Source organism: Trachinotus anak, unplaced genomic scaffold (assembly GCF_046630095.1).
Source record: "Trachinotus anak isolate AG129_WGS33_773 ecotype Australia unplaced genomic scaffold, CSIRO_AGI_Tana_v1 ptg000026l, whole genome shotgun sequence".
Lineage (NCBI taxonomy): Eukaryota > Metazoa > Chordata > Actinopteri > Carangiformes > Carangidae > Trachinotus > Trachinotus anak.
This window is the reverse complement of record NW_027273877.1, coordinates 9,518,586-9,542,215: the sequence shown is the minus strand read 5'-3', so window position 1 is coordinate 9,542,215 and position 23,630 is coordinate 9,518,586. Positions and strand designations below refer to the sequence as shown.

The following is a 23,630-nucleotide window of genomic DNA, read 5'->3' as shown; positions in this document are numbered from 1 at the left end:
ATTATTTAGAAAGGCTTTAAATAGTGCATGTGTGTGCGTTACTCTCTCTATCCCGTCTTACTGCCTCACTGAGCCTTCTTACGGCCTGCACGCTGCAGCTCCACGTGGGTCTGTTTGGCTCGGAGCACCTTGCATCCCTGCATTTCGACTAACACGCACACACACTGGGTGCACGCCCAGCCGAGGGTATTTATAGAGTGGCCTCAAGCTAGCCTCAGAGAGAGTGAAAAATGAAGGGAGGGACAAAGCAGGGGGGAAGGAAGGCGAAGGGCGGGATAGGGATTCAGATGACAAGCGAATATTCCTGTGGCTCAGTCAGATCCGCCTCAGGACGCAGAGCTGACTAAACAGAGCCTGGACTCTTTGTTTTTTTCACTTCAGTGAACCTCAGCTGCAGCGGCCGCACTCGGCCCGTACCCCTGCTTTCCTTTCATCAGCACAGATACACATCAAACAGGCTCAGGAGTGAGGAGCGGGGAGCGTCCGCTCGCAGCGGCGTGTTAAGTATAGATCGCCAGGGAGGGGAAGGAGAGGTTACTGTTTGTGCAAGTGTGTGACAAATACATACAAATACAAAAGCTCCAGCTCCCTTTTCCTTCTGCAAGTTTATAGCAGAGGTGACGGGAGAAATGATCTGGTGTTCGTCAGCTCTGTGTGTTTAGCTGCTAACACCAGAATCTCTTGGGCTTCGGTACAGTGGACATCCTCCCCCACTCCTCCTGCACACCAGTAGCAGGCAGCAGATAACTATGGTGACTGCCACAACTTCCAGGGGGCCCCCGCAGCCTCCCTGCTCCCTCTGCTGGACAACAAGATACTGCAGACAGGGGCTACTCAGTGATATGGTCTTAATCCCATTGTAGTAGATTAGATTAGAGGGTTTAGAGTGTGTGTTGGCGGTGCAGCTTGCTTCAGTGAACAGTGAGTAATGAGGGGGAATGGGAAACTATATGAAGGGATTTTCTGGATGTTATCATTCATTAGCATAAACCACAAAAGCAGCCTGAGTACACCGTATCTAGGAAACAGAGAATTCTGGGAGCCAGGCTTAGATTAGTAATGAAAGATAAATCAGGCCATTTCTTTTGTCCCGTGTCTTCTCCTGATCCTCTCTGTGTTATCCTTGCCCCCCCGCCCCCTATCCCTTCCTCTCATTTTTCATCCATCAAGACTTGTACAAGCCAGCGGTTTCCCACAGGGACCTGAACAGCCGCAACATTCTCGTCAAGGCCGACGGCACGTGTGTCATCATCGATTTCGGCCTGTCCATGAAGCTGACGGGAAACAGGCCGGCGCGCCACGGGGAGGAGGAGAACGCTGCCATCAGTGAGGTGAGCGTTCAGGAGGAAGCGGTCCAAGTCTCATTCTTAAAGAAGAGCATCAGAGGGACGCGGTGTATCACAGTGAACTCCCATGATAATTGTATAATCATGGTTGTTGGATGACTGATTATTTCACATATTCTGCATGAACAGTTTGAGGTATTTGTTTGCTAAGAGGGAAATCAAAGTAAAACAGGAGCTCTTCTCCCGGGCTGTGTGCAAGGTGTAACAGTGATGCTGCACGCGTATATCAGATTTTCCTCGCCTCTGTCACACCTCCACACCGGCGACAGCCAGAGCCGGGGGGCTTTGTGTTGTCAGGTTGTCCGTACATCCGTCACATTTGTGTGAACGTGATATCTCAGTAACGCTTCTTCACATTTGGCACAAACATTCATTAGGACTCAGGGATGAACTGAGAACTTTGGTGGTTAAAGGTCAAAGGTCAAGGTCACCATGACCTCACAAAAACACGGTTTTGGCCTCTTGAATATGATATGTCCAGACCAGCTTGATGGAATTTGTTTAGATTTGACACAAGCATTCTTTAGGACTCGGGGATGAACTGAGTAGATTTTCATGGGCAAAGGTCAAAGGTCAAGGTGACGGTGATCTCATGTTCTTGTCAGTGCAACATATCAGGAACGCCCAGAAGGAATTTCATTACATCTGGCACAAACATTCACTTGGTATCAAAGATGACCTGATTAGTATTTGATGGTCAAAGGTCAAAGGTCAAGCTCACTGTGACCTCACAAATCACATTTTTGCCCTTAACTCATGAATTCATACACTAATTATGACACAATTTAATTCAAATGTCTAATAGGATGACATGAAGTGATGACATTTTATATCCAAAAGGTCAAAGGTCGACTTTACTGTGGCATCATCATTTTCTGCAAAAACACCACTGACCATTAGTCAAAGCTGTAACTCAGGAAGGCGAGATTGTGATCGTATTTCCTGTAACTCGGCTGGTCGGTGGAGGCATAGAACCACGGGGGTGGGGGTGATTCTAGTTTCTTCTTTGCTTTCTTGTGTCTCACCACCATTTATTCCTCCTTCATCAAACAGGTGGGGACAATCCGCTACATGGCCCCCGAGGTGCTGGAGGGCGCGGTGAACCTGAGGGACTGCGAGTCAGCGCTGAAGCAGGTGGATATGTACGCCCTGGGCCTGGTTTACTGGGAGACCTTCATGAGATGCACAGACCTCTTCCCCGGTGAGCCACGCAGACAGGGGAGATGGAAGATGGTGTGATAACTGTTTGGAGTAGATTGTGTTTGCCTGCAGCAGAGGGATCAAATGAGCTACGCGTTCTCCAAATACAGTTTTACTACCATCATTATCACAAACAGAGCAACACAAGAATTGGCCCCCTCCTGTGCCACATACAGCAGACTGCAATTAAATGCACATTCATCATAGTGGAGACGGAAACTTTCCTATTTACTGTGAGGAAGTGAAATCAATATTTCTGCTGCATGAATGATATCTAAGATGCATCCTTCCTCTCCCGGCTCTGCTCTACCTCTAGGAGAGTCTGTGCCAGAGTACCAGATGGCCTTTCAGGCGGAGGCAGGGAACCACCCAACGTTCGAGGACATGCAGGTCCTGGTATCCAGGGAGAAGCAGCGGCCCAAATTCCCCGAGGCCTGGAAAGAGAACAGTTTGGTAAATGTTGTGAGAGAGAGGAATTTTTTTTTTTTTTTTTTTTTTTTTTAATCAAAATATTTTTTTCATATCAGTCAACATCTAAGTATACCACCTAGGGCTGCACAATATTGGAAAAAAATATACAGATTTTCACCAGATGACTTCTCTTTGCCTCTTTTTGGCTTTTACACAGCTGTTTTTTTTCTGCTTTTTTTAGTTGTATTTTTTTAAATCTGCTCCAAAACACATCTTAATGTAGCGATGTGGTGTTAAAGGTCTCTGTGACTCAGACTCACTGAGCAGTCTGGCAGCAGTGCAGAGACAATTCCCTCCCCGCCCCTCTAACCAATCAGAGAAGGCCAAAGTCAGGGGTGGAAGCTCACAGCTATCAGTCAGTGCATGAACCTGCTTCTGGTCTACTACTCCTCTTACACCACTAACATTAGCTGCTGGAGAAAGCAAGCTTATATTAGCATTAGCATTAGTGGAGCGTAACAGCAGAGAGAGAGGGAGGGGTAGGTGGGAGTGTTTTTGAGGCTCATGCTAGCGGTAGCTGGATTTCCAGAACTTGCCTACTGTAGCTTTAAACAACACAGATATAACATGTTAATTGAGCTTTAGAGGTGCCGGTCGGTGGACTTTGTTCGGTTCATCATTAAATGTACCTGATGTGTTTTGGCAGGCGGTTCGCTCTCTGAAAGAGACGATGGAGGATTGCTGGGACCAGGACGCAGAGGCCCGCCTCACAGCGCAGTGTGCTGAGGAACGACTGGCAGAGCTGCTCCTCATATGGGACCGCTCCAAGTCCGTCAGCCCCACGCTCAACCCCATGTCCACTACACTACACAATGAGAGGTAAACGCACGTCATCGCGCTGCTACATTCATCGGAGTCTCACTTTCCTGAAGTTTTCTCTAACATTTTCCTCTGTTTTCTGTTGCATCAGAAATCGCATGACGCCGAAGTCGGGCCCGTACACAGACCATCCATCCACCTACATCGAAGAGCATGAGGGTGTGGCCAAGAACACACAGACTGACACCACCAGCTCTGTGAGTGGCAGAGTCCTGGCAGGGACCGGCGAGAGGAACAGGAACTCCATCAATCAGGAGCGCCAGCAACAGGCCAACGCCCGGCTCCCCAGCCCAGAGGGTAGCAGCACCAGCATGGGTCTGAGAGGAAGCCCCTCGGCCTCCACGACCACCACCACTATAATCTCCGAGTCTGACGGTCCTGCAGGGGCCGCCACAGTCCCCGTCTGCCTCCACCTGACCCAGGAAGACCTGGAAACCACCAAGCTGGATCCGAAAGAGGTGGACAAGAACCTGAAGGAGAGCTCGGACGAGAACCTGATGGAGCACTCACAGAAGCAGTTCTGCTCGCCTGACCCACTGAGCCCCGGCAGCTCCAGCCTACTGTATCCCCTCATCAAGATGGCCAGTGAGGCCTCGGGCACGTCAGACCCCACTGCCCCCATGCCCACCACCATCTTCCCTCTGCCCAAGCAGCAGAACCTGCCCAAGAGGCCGTCCAGTCTGCCCCTGCGCACCAAGCCCACCAAGAAGGAGTCGTCGTCATCTTCACTCAGGTTCAAGTTCGGACGCTCAGGCAAGTCCAACCTGCGGCAGGTGGAGGGAACAAAGATGAACATTGGTGCGGTAACGGGCACAAACACAGCTGTAGAGGCTCACCGCGGCACAGGCACAAACAACATACCTGCTCTACGGGACACGCATGTCAACGGGAGCGTTAACGGCACCGCTAACGGTCATGCCAGCTCTGGTATGTCATCCATGGCAACAGGCGGAGCAACGGGTTTTGGAGGCACCGGCGTTGCTCAGAATGGGTCCGGAGCCCTGAGGTCAGAGGACAGCCGCCTCAGCCTCGGCGTCATCACCGCCAGCCCCGACGAACACGAGCCGCTTCTGAGCCGAGAGCGAGAGCAGCCCGACCCGAGAGACACGTCCTCGAGCGTCGCCGCCCTCCGCTCAGCACGACCCAACACCAACAACAACAACAGCAACACCGGGCACGGGCAGGGCGAGGGCGAGAGCGAGGGAGAGAGCGACGGGGGAGAGGAGGAGGGGAGCGGGGAAGGAGCAAGCAGGGAAACTACGGGGCCACCAGGAGAAAGCTCGGGGTCTGGATCTGGCGCCGTGGAGGAAGCTCCGGTCACCATGAGAGGGGAGGCCCTGCTGAGGCAGCCCAGAGCCCGCAGGCCTGAGAGACCCAACTCCCTGGACCTGTCCTTCACGACGCAGGACCTAGCCTCACTAGGTGACTTTACATGCCTCACACTCGAGAAGTCCTCATGTCCAAGTGTTTACTTTGTCTCTGCAGAAATTTAAGGATGAGGCTTTTTCTATGGTTGTGTCAAAACAGATTCATGTCTCTACTGAAGACATGAATCTATAAAAAACAGCTCACAAATATATCGTTTATTTATCGGAAAGAGACTAATCAAATACGCTATTAGTTGCATTATGGGAAATGTAGTATCCATTGTTTTTGGAGCTTGACAAGAGACAATTGAGAAGCGAGACAACTGATTTAAAGTCATTTCCTGTATCTGTGGGCGTGATGGGTTTCTCCACCTCCCTGCCCCTTTAGGAGACCAGCAGCAGGTCTGAGTCTGTTCACTCCAGTGGGAGAAGTTAACGTGACCACTGATGATGACAGATTCTTAGTCACCAAAATAAATATCGGGTTCATTTGCACAAGCCACGGATCAAAATGTCATTTTTCAGACCGAAGGATCAGGAGAAAATGAACTTTATTCAGACCTGTCTCTGTCTTGGCAACACACTCTCGCGAGATCTCTTCTCTCTGTGGGTTCTGGTCTGGTTTCACTGCTGCAGTGCTGCAGACGTCACTTTCCAACCACAGGAGTCTAGAGGGACTTGAAATAAAGCTTGCGTTTCTTTCCTTAATAATACTGTTATTGTTATCATCAGTGAACTGGTTTTGGGGGGAAGACAGGGAGTGTTGTTAGACTGATATGATCTTGAACTGGGTTGATCACATATTAAGCTAGCAGATAAAAACAAGCAGCAACATCAGGCACAAATTCAAACTGCATCTAGTGTTGTATTTGATTGATGTCACATTTTGACCATGAGCAAGCAATCGCAACCACGCCCACTTGGGAGACAGGAAGTGTATCTCATTTCATACCGTTGCAGCTATTGTAATGCTTTCTCTTCTGTAGAGAGTATCTCTGCTGAAAGTCAGGGTGTCTCTGTCTCCGCCGTGTTAAGTCCCTTATCTTTATGGACGCGCAACACTGAATTACCAGGCTGCCCCCCCTTTAAGTTATAGTGCTGCTAAAGTGATACTTAGTCTTGCATGGCCCCTACACAAGGCTGGCACTGAATATGTTTCGTGTAGGCTGGTGTAAAACGTTGCCACGGGATACTGATCTCTGTCCCTTCCTGTGTTCCAGGGGAGGGCTTAGTGCAGCCAGACGGAGCCTTGGGGACGGGAGATAAGATCAAGAAGCGCGTCAAGACGCCTTATTCCCTCAAGAAGTGGCGACCCACCACATGGGTCATCTCCACAGACACCAGGGGGCCCGAGGTCAACAACAATGGGTCCACCCGTGGTCAAGGTCACAGTCAGAGCCGGCCCAAGTCCAGTTCGGCAATCTACCTGCGGGGGGGGAGCTTGGCCAGCGAGCCCAGCGACACGCACGTGTGAACTCAGACCCTCTGACAATACTGAAAAAAAAAAAAGAAGCAGAGAGCGTTTGGTTTCTGTCTGTGGAGCTCTCTGCTCTGAATCAGCAAGAGGAAGCTATGGAGTGTGTTGTGAACAAACAGTCGAGTCTGATCATGTACAGTAATTAGGTTTGTCTCGCTCCTGTGTGTCTTTCTGATGATGGCATTGCTTTAAATGGAATCCAGCTATGCAGCATTCTCATCCGCTTCTGTTTCTGCGTTTTTTTTTTTGTTTGTTTTTTTTTTATTTTGTTTGTTTTTTTTGTGAATCTCCCTCTGTCAGTTTGTTTCACGTTTCACCCTCATGAGCATAGCAACGTTTCGGATGGATTTCCCTTTTTGTTCTATGTGCACTTTGAACCGATTAAAATCAGTGTTTAGAAATCCTGTCTGTTGCGACCACGACGAGAAATGGTCTATAAACTTTAAAAAAAAAAAAAAAAAAAAGGCGACGAAAAACAATCAACACTTTGAGCGTCCTCTTTCTCGTACTTTGCTGTATCAAGCAACTCGAGAGTCGGCTCTGTAAAAGAATTGACGGTCTTAAAAGACGGAACAAACTACTTTAACTTTTTTTTTTTTTTTTAATTTCCTTGATTTGTATGCAATACCATTTTTTTTTTTGACTGTATCCATTCTTTTGTATCATATTTTTTAATTGTGCAATAGGATGTAGCTTTTAGATGCTTTCGATGTTTTCTTCGCTTCCATTACTTCGGTCATTGTTTTATTCTGTCATTATTTTTAAAATGTTAATCTCTGTTGCACTTATGAATAGTCACAATCGTTTTGTAAACAATCCAACACACACTATCACCCCTCGACTCAAGAGGAGAAAATGGATGACAATCCTCCTCTCTTTTCTTCTTCTCTGGACTATCTTTAGGGGGGCACAAACACTAACAACCGATCCCAGTGGACTGGTAGAGTGTGTTTTCATGGAACTTCTTTGCTTGCACAATTACACCAGGAATGGCTCAAACTCTGGGGTCTTTTAACACTACAATCATTCTTTGAAATCAAATCTACGGAGGGATCTGTTACAGTGGCTGACTCAATCGCTGTACCACTATCACCTGACCTCAATGTGGACTGTCTTGACTGTGTTTAGCAGTCTGTGTGTGACTGAAAGACCAGAAACACTAGAAAGCCCAGATTCTGCTCTTTGAACTCTGTCAGGAATCAGAAAGTAGTCTATTAAAAAACAAAGCAAAAAAAAAAAAAAAACCAAACCCCTCCGAAGCACGCTGGATATTATTTTCTGCTTCCTGTTGTCCCATCCTTTTGATGTTTGAATGACTGATTTAGTGAGTGTGCGTGTGAATGTGCACGTGTCGTGTTTCTTTCCATCAGCAAGCATTAGAACTGTTGGGGCCTAGCGCTGTACAGGCGTGCTGAAATGTCATTGTACTCATTCTGTATTTTCAGCGCTGCTTCAGGGCATATGAAAAGATCTCATTTATGTTTTTGTAATTTGTAATTTGTATGAAAAAAAAAACAACATGTATGTGTATTGCATTGATATTTGCATCATTTTTATGGAGTTCTGTTTTGCATTCAATGGACATGGCCTTTGATTCCATTGCTATGCGTATGCTCGGTACAGTTTCTGTAAACATTTTCAAGTCAATATGGAAGAAAAAAATCTCAATAAATGTATGAAATAATTGTTGGTTACGTCTGTTAAAGCCTCACATTGTAATAGGGGAAAATATCTGTAGTATTATAAGGTTTGCACTTCAAATATAGTGTAAAAACTTTGTTCCTGAGACAATGTGTAATAGGAGTAGTTCCATTTTCATTTTTATGGTAAATATAAAGCTACAGCTTGCAAATAATTTTAGATAGTTTAGCCCAAATTTCTTCTGCAAAAACTGAATAGCTGTGTATTTCCTGTTCCTGTTTCTCAGGAAAAACCACTGCTGTTACTATTTTGGGTCGTTTTTGCATATATCAGACAAGGGCCAAGGGCCGCAGCTTTAATGCCTGTCTTGTTACTCAAGTCAAATCCTAAATGTGGTAATGTGAGGTCTCCCTGAAGTGGACGCAGGAGGGAGACATTTCCTTGCCTCCACTTGTTTACCTCGCTTCTCCTCTCCGCCGTCTGCTCCCGCCGCCCTAGCAACTGCAGCATCAGCACGGAGCAACGCGGCGTTGGTGCGCTACGTCAGAGCGCTCCTTCAGCCGCGGCAAGTCACACGAGACGTAGCCAGGGCAAGGCCGGAAATGGACCCGCTCGCATTCAGAATAAAATAATCGGGATACTAACGCATGTGTAAACACACTCACAACATCTGTCTTCAAGACAGGGAAACAGCATCAGATACTGTTGCAGCATCCACCATGACATCGGTTGAGATTGTGCTTTAGTATTCCTAAAATATTAATAATATTTAATATGATAATAATAAAATAGTCTTGTCTGAGTTGTTAAACAGTCTAATGGCAGTATAATAAAGTAATACATTTGAGCAAAAACAATAGTTCATTAAATTATCATTTGACCCGCCATAAACTTGAAGCTGTGGAAAACTCTTCTAGGCGACAGTGTAATAATATTTTACTTTGAAAACGACAACCGGAAGTTACACTGTCACACCCGCCGCGCTTCACACTGGTCCCTCTCCCGTCGTGTCAACCCAGGCTAGCCCAGCATCACCGCCTTCTTCTTCTCTATCCCTTCTGTATTTTGTGTCCCTCTGTTCTTTCTTTTCCCGTCGTTTTCCGACACCCCGCGAACTCCGCCAGGTGTACAACGCACCTTTCTTTTTTCTTTTTTTTTCCCCCCCCTTTTTTTCTTTTCACGCTCGTTGTTTTTTTTTTCTCCCTCGACCAGAAACCGTTTCGGTAGCTGCTTCAGCCGCGGTGCCGCATCAGCCGGGAGAGGAAAAACATCCATCCACGACGACGGAGAGGCAGGGTGCGAACACAGCAACGCCCATTTCGACACCTAACTCTACCCACGAAGACGTTTTTAGCGTCGTCTCCATGTCTGCCTGCCTTTACCCACGAAGGGTTTTCTCGCTTGTAGCCGCCACTCCGCTCCGTCCGACCCTGCCTGTCACCACCGCCTCATTAGCATCTTCGAGCAGCGGCGAACATCAACAGGGGCCGGGCTGCAGGAAGAGCTCCACGCTCCCTCGCATGCAGCACACCTAGATCACATCCCTGCAGGTAAACAAGGGTTTTCCCCCTCACACATGCACATTTAACCGCAACGCCATCTGCTTGGGTGGTGCCCGTCTGGCATGTGAAGTAGCATGTGGGCAGTATTAGCATGGAATATGTTTTGATAATGGTGATGATGATGTGTGTGTGGGGAGGTAAACACGTTTGGCCTACATTGCACAATGCAAGCTTTTGCTCGGAGGCTTCACATGCAGTGAGCAAATTTTTCATTTTTATTAAAGTTAATATGCAGTCCAGAATGGGTTGATTTAATCATAAATCACAGCAGTTTATGTAGGCATGAAGGCCTCATTGTTCGTTTTTTTTAATTATCTCATTACACTCAAATGAGGCAGAGAGTGTGCAAAGGCAGGTGTGGAAACAAGAGGGGAAATTATGAATTGATTGGTCAATCAACAGAGAATTAAGCAACATCTATCAGTGTAAATAATTTTAAGCAAAAGTGTCTAAAGTTCACTTGTTCCATATCTCAAATGTGTATATTTGCTGGTTTTCTCCCTCTGCTTTAATGTATTGGAAATTGTACATATGTGGGGTTTTTATAGAGTATGGAGGTATCCATTTAGGCTATTTAGGAAATTTGGATTGAGGGATTTTTATTTTATAAACTAAATGATTAGTTGAGAAAACAGTGCATGTACATCCGGTGTTTATTGCTTCGTGTGGAAGCAGGCTGTCCCACTTTTACCCTCAATGGATCAATAAAGCCTGCCTCATAGTATGAACTTATCTGTTACAAAGTGACCTCGCTGTGGGAGCGGTGTAGCTCTTTCAAAGACTCTGGTTTTATATCCCCGCACAAACTCAAGACGCCGTGAAGTAAAACCTCTGAACAGGTTGAGAATATTGTGAATTGTGTGTCGCGTGGATTGACATTTAAGACAGAAACATGGCAGCAGGCTGAGCCACTATACTGCCGCCACTGCTGCTGCTGCTGCTGCTGCTACTACCAGCATTACTATTGCCATCAGCCCACAGTACAGTAGTAGTAGTCTGCTGATTTGTGGGCACAGACTGAGACAGGAAACGTGCCCGTCAAAATAAAGAGAGCTCTGCATTTTGCTTGCAGACTGCTGAGGGCCCAAAACCCATGTTTACTTACACACACACACACACACACACACACACACATGTTAATGAAGATCAGTCGGCCCCGTTCCCTAGCAACAGCGATGTGCGCTGGTCAAGGCCCCTGCCAAATTTAGCTCCAGGAGCAGCGCTGCCATAGAGTGCTGTGTGTTGGTACGTATGCACACATGCAGTGTGTTATCAATAAGATTGGGCGGCTTTCCAGTCCCCATGATGAAAAAAATGATATATATATAAATGCATGTTCTTTATCCTGCAAGGGGCTTTGCATCCATCCATGGATTCTGTAGCTTGTGTGTGCATGTTTTGCTCCACTACAGCTGCATTGTTGTCCTCTTGACGTAAATGGTAACAAACACGATATAAAAACCCAGATTATTAATAAACGTTTTTTTATATCCGTGAGCATCAGTTTGATCATTTAACATAATTTGTCCCACTGTCCTACACTGAATAAATAATTTTTTTGTAAATTACATAACATTGCAGACAGATTAGCGATAATTTGGAAACCCATGACCAGGGTAATTATAGTCAGAAAGAAGAAATAGTAAATTGAAGAGCTGAATTTATTAAAAACACTGCCACAGCTTTAACTTCTGGTTCTGGTATGACCATTAGCTTAATGTTAGCACTGTAGATAGATGTTGCTGTATAACTGACATAAGTGAGACAGTTTAATTACTTCATGTCTAATTTACTTATGATACTATGTGCTAGCATTTACCATCGTCCTGCAACTGTCACTTCTGTTGTTTTGTAGGTTCCTTTAAACAAACAAATCAACGTCGTTATCCAAAGCATTGTTTTTCAAGGATATGAATTTCTACATTAAAAATAAAATCAGAGTTAGTCAAATTGAATTTTGTCCAGAATTTGCAGGATGGTCCTGGTATCCAGAGAAGAAAAAAAACAACAACAGATTTTAGGCTCAAAAGTCTCTTTGCACCAGAATGAATGTAAGACAAATGCCCCTATTTGAATTGGCATTGGAACCCACCCACCCCCACTCATATTTGGGCTGCAGTTAATTTATAAATTTTTTTCTCCCAGTCATAAATCCATGGTGACATTTATTTATTGATCATCTCAATGATTACAGATTCATTTAGTGTGATATTGTTCTTGTGTTTATTTTTCTATGCAAAACCGGAATCTAAAATGAGAATTTGCTGATGCTGGCAGATCCCCTGCAGGGGCCCATGGCTGGATCCATGCACTGATGCAAAACATCCTGCTGCAGCTCTGAATCGGGGTCAGTCGGGCAGAAGCAGGCACCTGCCCTCAGTGCCCTCAGTGCCCTCCCGCCCCCATCCCTCTAAGCTGCTCTAATGCCCTTAACCAGGGGGCTGTATGTGACTTAAAGGGGGGCATATCCTCTCTACCCAGCATGAGAGGGATTAACATCAATCTGGCAACACACTCTCTCATAGACACGGATGCGTGCACGCACACACACACACACACAAACCTAGACAGAGCAAGACGGCCATGAGCTTATCCTGCAGGCCAACTGTGTGTCTGTTGATTTGTTTATGTGTTTACCATGTGTTGACAAACAACTTGTTCACATCTCCAGGCTGACCTAACTGCTCTTGACTCCTCTCTCTCTCTCTCTCTCTCTCTCTTTCTCTCTCTCTCTCTCTCTCTCTCTCTCTCTCTCTCTCCTCCCTCAGACTGCATCAGTGGCCTTGACCTACCACATCTCTGTGTGGTTCTCCTCCGTGCCCTGTGGTGCCCCCCCCACCCCCCCTCCCTCCCTCTCTGAGCTCTCTTGCTCCTCATTCTCCTCTTGGTCCCCCGCCATCGCGTCCAGCTGTGGCCCTCACAGGGCGCGATCGCTGGCGCTCACCTGACAGGTCCCTGGCCTCAGGACGACAGCCAGCACCAACACGTTCCCTACATGAGGGACAAAGCGACGCAGGTGAGCGCTGTGTGAGTGTGTGTGCCGATGTTTAGGTCACAGGTGCACAAGTGTAGTTTAGTTACATCTATATTTGATAGAATTTTCTTATTCTAATTCTTTATTTTAATCTTATTCTAGCTCTTTATTGCACACTAACCTTTTTAGCACACCTGTAGAATACACCCCTCTGCATTTGACTGCATATATTGTTGACTCTTGTTTTTTTTTAAATAGTAATCAATGCCTTTTAAGAAATGTTGAGATATTGAAACAATGAAGAGGAAGGAATTTGCTGCTCTAGAGTGAAGGAAATAACTCGAAAAAATAAAGTAGAAATATTCTCACTGCACTGGCAGATTATGTCACATGTTCAAAGGACTCATGTTACAAGCAAAAGCCACTTGCTAAAAAGGATATTTTTGCAATAATCTGGTGACCCCTCTTAATTATCTTGAGGACCCATATGGGGTCCCAACCCCCAGTTTGGGAACCAATGCATGGACAGATGCTAGATGTTCCGTCAGCATCAAGACTTTACAGAGGCAGCATCAGCTGAGTCGCCGCTTATTGAAAACAAAACTGATTTGTCTTTTTCCACCAGACTTCATACATAATTTATACACTTTTATTATCATTACTTTAAACTTAACAGCACAAAACAATGGCACGTTGGAAATTGAGTTTGAGGATGTGAAGACTTAGTATGTAAACCCACCTGTGCAACAAGTTAATTACATTTATACATTTAATAATCCAGGTCTGGTTTTCTTGATACCTCTTCCTCCTGTGTCTCCTAATTTGGCTGTTTTATTCTAGTCTGTTTGATATTTAGCTCTGACCTGTGTGTGTTTGTGTTAGACCCCCAGGGCCTGGGCAGATGAGAGGAGGAGGGGCTCTCACAAACGCTCGGCCTCCTGTGGGAGCACCGACCAGCTCAAGGAGGTCAGTGTCTAACTTGGCACCCAGCTGCAGAGAAACATGCTCTTCTGTGTTTTACATAAATGCTATTTTCAGAGCGACCATTAATGCCTGTGTATGTCTGCATTACAGTGTGTGTCTCTCTGTGAACCTCTCCAGATTGCCAAATTGCGTCAGCAGCTTCAGCGCAGCAAGCGCAGCAGCCGCCATCGGAGGGACAAAGAGCGCAAGTCCCCGTTCAATGGCAGCCACACCATCATCCAGTCGCAGGTGATCAATAGAGAGTGTGTGTGAGAGAGTGTGTGTGTGTGTGTGTGTGTGTTGCCAAGCGGTCCATCTCTAGAGGAACTAGGTTGGGAGAGTTGAGAACGTCCCAGTTTTCCTCATGTCCCTCTTTGCCTCTCCTCTTGTGTGTGTGTGTGTGTGTGTGTGTGTGTGTCTTAAACAACCTCTAGTCTATGCAAAGTCAGTTAAACTGTGTTGCTCTTATATTTAACACACACACACGTTGCTCTGTGACGTGGCAGGGCCAGTCATATACCCTCCCTGTGGAGTGTGCTGAAGTGCAGCTGTTCTGCTCTCTGGGCCTAACCATGAGACAAAGAGCCAGAAGGACTTCCTGACATATCATGCAGCTTTTACTCACAGACCTCATTCACTGGTAGTAAAACACCACCAGCTAGCAGAAACACACTCAACCTGACCAGAGCGGCCTAACGATCCCTCTGCTGATTGCAAACAGTAATTATTTATTTTCCTTTTTAAAAGAAGGTGGATAACTTTAGTTGTTGATTGTCAAATTTTTTTTATTTTTACTTTTTGTTACTGGGGGGAAATGCACAAGTTCCAAGAGATTCAGACTCTGAAAAACCCCTGGATTAACCTCATTGCACCCCCAGTCTGGAGGAAAACAAACAACATTGAAATAAGGGGAAAAAATATAGTAATGATTGATGACAGGTATCAGACCTAAAGGTAGAAATACAATAAGGATAATGAATAAATCACCATTTAAAAGTAAGACATCAGGAAGACTAGTAATACATGTGAACAATCCCACATTTAAGTTTTGCGAGGAGCAGTGTTTTCTGAAACCTGCTGTATTAGATCACTCAGAAAACAGTCAGCCAATCAGAAGCGGGGCTGATTCTGATTGGCTCACGGGTGCAGAATCTGTATTAAATGCAGACAAATGTGTGTGTGTGTGTCTTCTGTGTCTTCGCAGTCGCCTATGCCCAAGACCATTCTGATACCCATCCCTATATCCAAGTCATCGGCCCCTCGCTTCCGCAACAGCGTGGAGGGCCTCAACCAGGAGATAGAGCGCATCATCATCCGAGACACCCCTGAGAAGGACGAGACCATCGTTGTGAGTGTTTTCTTCTTCGCTGACTAATTGACATTCAGGGATTCACAGGATTAAGATGTCAGTGCGATGTTGTTATTGTGACCTAAATTGTGTGTGTGTGTGTGTGTGTGTGTTCGACAGCCACAGGATGTCCCAGATGGGCACCGTGCACCCCCACCTGTCCCCCCGCAGCGCAGCAGCAGCACCCGCAGCATCGACACACAGACACCCTCAGGGGGCGGCCTGAGCGGTAACCATAGCAACTGCAGTAGCCGTCCCGACTCCATCTCGCCCTCCTACCTCACCGTCCTCAACGACACGAGTGGAGGCAGCCCCTACGAGGACAAAGGTGACACACACACACACACACACACACACACACACACACACACACACACCCTGCATATTTGAATGTATGCATATTTCACACAGGCTCTGCCAAAGCCTCTTAACACATGATGTGCCCCCCCCCACCATGTCCTCAGAGCTGGGCCCCTGCTCCCCGCTGCCTAAATACGCTGCCTCTCCCAGACCGAACAACAGCTACATGTTCAAGAGAGAACCTCCAGAGGGCTGCGAGAAGGTCAAAGTGTTCGAGGAGTCCATGTGAGTAGAAAGACAAAACGGCCAGCAGCTGGTTAGCTTAGCTTAGCTTAGCATAAAGCCTGGAAACAAGGGGAAACAGCTAGCCTAATTAACACTAATGAGACGTTTAATTAATCTGTACGAAAGATGAAATGTAAAAATGTGTGTATGTGAAACTATTTCTTGAGGGGTAACAGTTGCTGCTTCTTTTTGCTAAGCTAAGCTAAGCATCTCCTGGCTCTAGCTTCATATCTGTAGAGACACGAGTGTGTGGCGAGGGGGATGCAAGGGACCAACAGGCAGGATCTCGGCCTTATCTGTAAACTGTGAGTCCTTTAGTTGTGTGCGGTGCGGCGACACCACACGCAGGCTGTGCCACTTCCCTGAATAACAGGAAATGAAATAATTGGCTTGAAATCATCAAAGAGATCCAAGAGATTGACTTTTCTTATTAAAACTGAGGAATCACTGGGGCAGCATTTTATAAAGGACACAGCCGCTCAAGTGATGAGATGATTACATTAACAGAATATAACATTAGACATATTAAGGTTCAGCTAAATTGAAGAGGCTGGTTAAACTGGTGAAACATCGAATCGGGTTTCCTGAAAACAGATCATATCTCTGACCTTTCCTCCATTTAATTTCTGTTTGTTTTATTCTCTGACATCAATGAGGAATGACAGGAAGACTCACTGTCCATAATGTACGGTGTTTGTGATATTGCCTGGCAACAGTTTCTGGCAAGATTTTCACAAGATGTGTTATGAAGGTTAACGTCTCCCTGCATGTGTGTTTCCAGGCCCAAGCCTCTGCAGGAGATCCCGCCCTTCCTGTGTCCCGACCGCAACAAGGTCAACTTCATCCCCAACAGCGGCTCTGCCTTCTGCCTTGTCAGCATCCTCAAGCCCTTACTCCCCGCCCCGGACCTCAACTTTCGCCCCGGGGTGGGCCTGCGAAGCCTGTCCCCGTCCCTCGTGCCTCTGTCCACTCAGCCCTGCCTCCTTGAGGAGCCCGAGAGCTTCTGACGAGGCTTTTATTTTTATTTTTTTAAGTTACCACAAACCCCAAAACAGCCACCCACGAAAATCAGAAAACATTTGAAACTAGGAAACAACCCTTCAGCTCCAAAAAATGCCTTCAGCATGCCAGCTAAGCTCTCTCTGATGTCCTTATCTTGTTGAAAAAGTGCTTCCCACTGCCTCTCCTCCTCAGACAACTACAACGTGAGAGTCCTGCAGCCCTGTGCGGGTATTTGCAGCTAACATTTCATCGCTTTCTTCTACCTTTAGTGCTGGTTATGTTCCTGTTTTTTTGGGAGGAAAAGGGTAAAAGGACAGACTCTTTTATTTCATCGTATTATACCACATAATACGCCTTTCCACGGACATATCTCTTTTTCTATCTGTAGTTATTTCTCTTGATATAAAATATGCCTTCCATTACAAAAAAAAAAAAAGGCCACAGGTTTCCTTGGTGACCAAGAGATTGACCACAGAGGCTAATTTTGGTGCTGCCAGATATAACGTAGCAAAACCTGAAAGGTCGTGACAAGGAGAAGTTAAAAAATGTGCCTGATATTTTAGACCGCTCAGTTTCCCCAAACCAGCTTAGTGCTCAGATCGTGTTTGGTCTTAAGCAGTGCACATGATCTTTGCACTATGATGGCCATAGATACACACAGAGGAGCAGGGCCAAGCTTAAATAACACAGTATCTATTCAGACCACCTGTGAACCAAATCCAAACATCTGTTTGTGCTTTTATCTGCCGTTTACAAGTGAAGGCCGACTGTAAATGGTACAAGCTGATGCCTTCGTTACACTAACTGGTAGCAGTGAACTGGGCCCCTGCTGGGTGGTGTGTATCTATGGGAAACACAGGCCAGGGCTATGATGTGTGCAGCGTGTTCAACCTGTGTCTGCTTGCCCCTCCTTCCCAAAGCGCAAGCCTTTGCTCACAGTGTCTTTTTTTTTTTTTTTTACTCCACCGCCATCACAGCCAACTCCCCCTCCCCTCTGGTCCTCCTTTTTCTCTCCTTTTCTTTCCCTCACTGTAATGCTGATTTCCTTCTGTCTTGCTCAAACTGTGTTGTTGTGAAATGTGTCCAGAAGGGCCCTCGTCCCCCACAGGACAGGCCTCCTCTGGCTTGCAGGGCCCTGGGCGTGGAGAGGTCAGCGAACCCAAAAACTACTGTGGGAGTGTGATGGGTGGATTGATATTTTGGTGGAGACCAAAAGGGAGCTTGAGGAAGAGCAAACATTGGACTTAGATTCATCAGATGGCCACAAACACATCCACTAATGAATGCTAATGTTGCTAACAAGTGCTGCCCCCAAGTGGCCAAAAAGAACAGTTAAGGCCAGTTTAAATCTTTATGACTTAATAAGCGACAAAGTTGAAGTAGAAATAGATCAAAAAGGTTTAATTAGATTTGATTGACAGCAACCTGGCAACACAAGACTTTATCATCACTTTGACTGAAAGATACTAAACTCTGATTGGTGCTGCCCACTTAAAACCAGCAAGAAAAGCAAGAAAAACAAAAAGTACAGAAATCTCTCATGTAAAATAACCAATAGTGTTGTTAGTTTGGTTGAATATTATGCGATCATATACGACCTCATTACCCATCACGAGAGGCTGATTGAGAAAATATGATTTCAGGGCCTTTAATTCATTTCCATCCCAGTGTCAGACCATCTGATGACTCTAATTCTCAACCTGATTAAACATCAAATGACAAGAGTAATTGGATGTCTGGGGGTAAGTTGATGTCATGTTGTCATGGTGATTCAAGTGTAGTTGTGTTGCTATACTGACAGCCTCTCCATGCCCTGGTCCATCTTCCTGTATATGTCATTACTACTTGACTGTGCCTGCTATGGTGGGATAGGAATGTACTGGATTTGTAAATATAGAGGCACACTGTGTTTGTATTATCAGCTGACAAAGATATGTATCTGAATGAGTCAATAATTGTACCATATAATACCCCCCCCCCCCCGCCCAACCCCTCACCCCCTCCTGTTCCTCTGCTGAGTACTGTGAATTACTATGTCTCATTATTGTGAATAATTATGTATTTATTTATCAGACAGGAGTGTAATTGGGTCTTCAGAGAATTTTAATCAAGAATAGATTACATCATCCATCTCAGGTTGTAGTGAATAGGATATAAAAACAGATGAACTTACTTCTCAGTGCACACTAACAAGTCTACACTACAATAAGTGAGCAAAACAACAGCTGCTATTTATGTAGCCTCACACGGTGGAAACCCTGAATGATGTAAACCTGTAGCAGAGTAGAAGTAGAGGAGCGTGGGTGTCATTTGTTCAGTGAGCTGATTGGAGTTGCTCAAATGGTTATGTAACAAAAATGTGTTTCAGAAAGGAAAAGAGTCTGTTCCAAAATGAGAGATATCCACTTGCTGGAAAACAATCACACCTACAGCGTTTTTAGAAATATGTTTACAAAAAAGAAAAAAAAATGAAGTAGTTCAAAAGAGCAGATTCATATATGTCAAAATACAGATTTATTTCAAACCTTTTTTTTTTTTTTCAAAGTGGATAAACAGCATTTTGGAATGAGGCTCCACACAAGAAAACTCAACGCAGTGATTATTTGTTTGCTTGTCCAGTTTATTGGAAACAGAACTGCCAAGTTTTCATCTGTTAAACTCCTTCAGTGAAATAAAAAGGCATAGTTGGATTAAATGAAGCATTTGTGATTAACTTGAGAAATACATTCTTTTTTTCTTTTTTTTTTTTCCAACAGGGATAGTGTAGGTTATTTGACGTGGGCTTGTGTGATGTATTTATCTGTCATTAGTGTATTTATCACCTGCAGCAGATTCAGATCAGTGCGCTGCCAGTTTGCTGCGGACGGGCTATCCGCAAAAACGTGTTTTAGCTACTTTAAAACATGCCCACGGAAAAAAAAACAAAAAAAAAGCTAACAGCAGTTCAAGTGTAGGTTTTAGTGTGAATATTTTAATGCTTTATCTTTATCTCAAACAGCACTTGCCTTTAGAACTACTTTTTTTTTTTTTCAACCGTTGAACTACCGTATTCCTACGCACAAGCGCACCTGTGCTTAAATAGGTGATCAGCGGAGTAATACAGTGCGCCCTGTAGATGCGCTTGAGCGTCGTAGTACGGTCGTTCAACGGTTGAAAAAAAAATGTAGTTCCAAAGGAAGTGGCTATTTGACGGCAAGCTAAAGCGTTGAAAATATTCACAACAAAGCGTACGTTTTTGTTTTTTTCTTTATGTGGGCATTTTTTAAAGTAGTTAAAACATGTTTTGCGGATATCCCCGTCCTACAGCAAGACATCCCTCAGCTACTGTGGCGGTGCTCCCGGTGCTTCTCTGAACTGGCGGCGCATTGATCTGAATCCACTGCAGGTACCGCAGGTAAATACCTCACACGACCACGCGTCAAATAACAACTATCACTTTAAAGCCTGCGAATCAACAGTAAAAAGTAAAATACATGAGGTGACACGAATACTAATACAGTAGTTCATTTTTCCTCCAAAAATGTTGCATCAGAAACAAGAAGGGAAAAAAAAAAAAAAAGCATAGACACTAATGTGTATAAAAAGTGTTTTCGTGAGTTGTCTGACTCACAAAACGTGAGGAATTTTCCCATAATGCACTCTGATCACTTTAGCTCGTGACTAATACGGTCACACAAACGTCATAACCGAGCATTTGGTTTCGGTAGGTATAACCTTCTCGTGACATTCTCCATAAAACAGAGTTTAGAAAGCTTTGCATCGTCATTTTTGCGCTAAACTGATACACAAACATTCAGAGATGTCAGTCTTGGTAGTTTTTTCCCCTTCAAAAACAATCAGAATCAGTAAATCAGGGTAAATTCATGAGATGGTAACAGCTCTCCAGTGTTGCTTCCTCTCCCATACAACAATAGATATCTGTGCATTTCTCAAAATACACAACGCAGAGCTCAAAATATGAAGTATTTTACAGCGGTATTTCATAGTGTTACTTTAGTTACCTTTACAGTGTAGTGCAAAACAAAAACATATGATTTTGCAAACTGTCAGTGATATAATCAGAAAATAAATACATTTTTTTGCTGCAGCTCACATTCTGTTATTTGTAGATATGTAGGACTTCAATAACCCACTAAAAATAATAAAATCCCTTTGTCCTACTTTAAAACTTCCTTTGAGAGAAAATGATTACAAAATAAATGTTTCATCCTTCACACATATTTCTTGGCTTTGGACTTGTGATTGTGAAATTTAGACCACAGATGGGACGGGAGATGATTTCAAACATATCCTGTTTTGACTCTCACTACACTCAGCCCAACAGAATCTGGTAAACAGTGCCTGTAATCGGAAACCGTCGGTCCTCTCCGGGGACCAGATGGTTCACAGACCAGCGTTGGCTGTCGACCACTGTACTGAATCCCTCACAGCTCTGGAGATCATTCACGTTTAAAAATAAAGCAGAGCATCTCCTTCAAGGGATCAATAAAGCATCACATAAGTTATCGAAGTGGTGGAGTCGTCAAGATAAGACAGTTTGTCCAGGGGTCTGTGTCACAAAGTGAGATTAGTGTATGAGCTCTCTGGAGTTAACCTCCCAGTGTCATGAAGCTTCTCCAGAGCAGGTCGTCTTTTATACGAGTCCACTCTGGGTTTAAAACAACAAACCAATAGCTGCGTGAGAAGTGTGGTTAGCTTTTTGTTCTATTACTGCACCTCAGGATAAAAGGAGGAGATGTTTTTTGTATTAAATCTTTTTAGACTCAATAAGACTGTAAATGAAAGTATACCCTCTGAAAGCTTAGCAGAAAATAAACATTGCATTATTAAAAATGTAACATTTCTGCTTTGCTTGTGACTGTTTAAAAGGTCCCATATTGTATAAAAGGTAAATGACCATGTGCTTTTTTATTAGGTTCTATATTAATACTGTGAAACTATCAAAGAGCTCAGTCCACAGAGAAATGCAACACAGCCTGTATTCAGAAACTGAGCCTTAAATTGAGCCATTGGGACTTCTGTAATGTTGTGATGTCACAAGGAGAGGCTCAGAGCCTTGGCTCTGAGAGAAGCCTGACAAAGGGGTTGTAAAACTACATTGAGATGATTTTTGGTACTTAAAACCACAAATATTTCTTAAGGATATGAGGACTTCAATTAAAACACCAGAAAAGTGTAAAGTATGGGACCTTTAAGTGTCTCAGTCATTCAAATGTTTGTTTATTATAACACAGAGTCCACAGGTAACAGCTCTGTGAGGGTGTGCTTTGAGCTAAATGCATGCTAGCATACTCATTGACAATGATGACATTTAGCAGGTAGTGTTTGCCATGTTGGCCAACTTAATTTAGCATATGAGTATGCTAACATTTGCTAATTAGCATTAAAACAGAAGGTACAGCTGAGGCTGATGGGAAATGTCTTCGCTTTTACAGGTAAAGTCAGAGGATCACATAATTAAATTTTACTTGGTGCTACTTTTTTTTTTTACACTTCTTAAATATGGTTGAAAATACCAACCATGTGTAGGTGGATCTATATAATAATTCCTAAACTTGTTTGCAGCCTTACTTTTAATATTTGAAAATTAATTCTATTATTACTAATAACCTTCTTATTCTCATTCGTCATATTTTCCCACCTTCGCTGTGACCACTGTTGAAGCTCATGTCATCTTAAACTCATGGTCGCTCGTGGTCCTGATGATGTTGCATATAATTGAAAAACTCTGGCTCTTTCACATGAAGATGCTCAGAGCCGGATTCAGAGTTAAACCAGAGCTGACTGACAACCAGCTTCATGATACTTGAGGATCACTGATGTGAGGCTGAACTAAACTGAACTTTGTGACACAGACCTTTAGTGCAGTTGGAGCTTTGCTGCTGCTGCTGCTGCTGCTCTTGTTGTGTGCAAATAGAGGCTCAGTGACAGGCACAGGATCCCAACTCATCTCACACACACTACGTCCAGTGTGTATAAATATATATACGCTCTTCACTCCTATGTGACAATCATGTGCTACTACATATAAACAACGTTATAGAGTAAATAGATTTGTTTTAATATCCTGTGTCCTTTGTGATGTGTACACACACCCAAACAATGCAAACATTAATAAAAAAAAAAACAAAACAAAAAAAAACAGAAAAGCACACAACGCTGTCCAAGATCAACCTGCAACCCAAACATTCTCTAATTGACAGAAGCTGCGGTGACAAACAGTGAAGAGTAACACAAACCACATGAGGTTTGCTGTGTGCACATGAGTCAGTGGCTTCTTGTGTAGTGTTAACAGTCTGTTTGAGAGCGGCAGAGAGCGGCTGTGGGCCGCCGGCCGAGAGAGTTTAACAATCATCTCGATCGACAGTGTTTTCTTCTTCCAGTGTAACACAAATATGATTGTATTTTCAAGTGTGGACACGTACACACGCCTCTTCTTGTAACAGAACTGTGCGTGTGTGTGTGTGTGTTTTATGTTAATGTTAGATCATTTACTTGGTTGCTGACATGAAAAGTGAAATCCAGATCCTTGGAGAGAAATCATATACCACTAAAGACACACACACACACACACACACACACACACACACACACACACACACACACACACACACACACACACACACACACACACACACACACACACACACACACACACACACACACACACACACACAGCTTCAGGCATTGAGCAGCTCATCCGCAGAGCGTCCAATGGCATCTGGGTTGGAAAGAGGGTCCAGGTCTGCGAACAGGTTGAACCAGGCAGACATGTCTTTGGATCCACTTGGAGCAGCTACACACACACACACACACACACATATATATATCAACACTTGTACATATGGGACCTTTAACAAGCTAAACTGATCATG

The 23,630-nt window shown here is 44.6% G+C and overlaps 3 protein-coding genes across 7 annotated transcripts in view; 2 read left to right on the top strand and 1 right to left on the bottom strand.

Moving 5' to 3' along the window:
* The window catches only part of LOC139609715 (bone morphogenetic protein receptor type-2-like), a 37,227-nt gene extending 28,862 nt beyond the window's left edge, over positions 1-8,365 (top strand). The window contains exons 8-13 of the mRNA XM_071464614.1: positions 1,171-1,331; positions 2,400-2,547; positions 2,863-2,999; positions 3,664-3,836; positions 3,928-5,258; positions 6,424-8,365. Of these exons, the coding sequence (XP_071320715.1) occupies positions 1,171-1,331; positions 2,400-2,547; positions 2,863-2,999; positions 3,664-3,836; positions 3,928-5,258; positions 6,424-6,677 (2,204 nt within the window). The 3' untranslated portion in view covers positions 6,678-8,365. The remainder of the gene's footprint in view (positions 1-1,170; positions 1,332-2,399; positions 2,548-2,862; positions 3,000-3,663; positions 3,837-3,927; positions 5,259-6,423) is intronic.
* A 939-nt stretch (positions 8,366-9,304) lies between these two features.
* Positions 9,305-20,294, top strand: fam117ba (family with sequence similarity 117 member Ba). 2 transcript variants are annotated; one of them, XM_071464628.1, is made up of 8 exons: positions 9,305-9,871; positions 12,652-12,899; positions 13,740-13,823; positions 13,959-14,069; positions 15,025-15,168; positions 15,289-15,496; positions 15,633-15,753; positions 16,535-20,294. In XM_071464628.1, exons 2-8 carry the CDS (start codon positions 12,879-12,881, stop codon positions 16,758-16,760), a joined length of 915 nt encoding a protein of 304 aa, XP_071320729.1. In that variant the 5' UTR covers positions 9,305-9,871; positions 12,652-12,878; the 3' UTR covers positions 16,761-20,294. The 2 variants fall into 2 exon arrangements, with proteins under 2 accessions (XP_071320729.1, XP_071320728.1); XM_071464627.1 differs by having other exon boundaries at positions 13,932-14,069.
* ical1 (islet cell autoantigen 1-like) overlaps positions 19,210-23,630 on the bottom strand; it is a 16,854-nt gene continuing 12,433 nt past the window's right edge. For 3 of the 4 annotated variants that reach the window (XM_071464619.1, XM_071464618.1, XM_071464620.1), the window contains one exon: positions 19,210-23,551. In XM_071464619.1, coding sequence (XP_071320720.1) covers positions 23,436-23,551 — 116 coding nt within the window. In that variant the 3' untranslated portion in view covers positions 19,210-23,435. The remainder of the gene's footprint in view (positions 23,552-23,630) is intronic. The other variant, XM_071464622.1, reaches the window with a different exon arrangement.

Coding starts and splice junctions, on each gene's coding strand:
- fam117ba (XM_071464627.1), top strand. CDS start 12,879: ATGAGGGACAAAGCGACGCAG. Junction 14,070..15,024: donor ACACCATCATCCAGTCGCAG/GTGATCAATAGA, acceptor GTGTCTTCGCAG/TCGCCTATGCCCAAGACCAT. Junction 15,169..15,288: donor AGAAGGACGAGACCATCGTT/GTGAGTGTTTTC, acceptor TGTGTTCGACAG/CCACAGGATGTCCCAGATGG.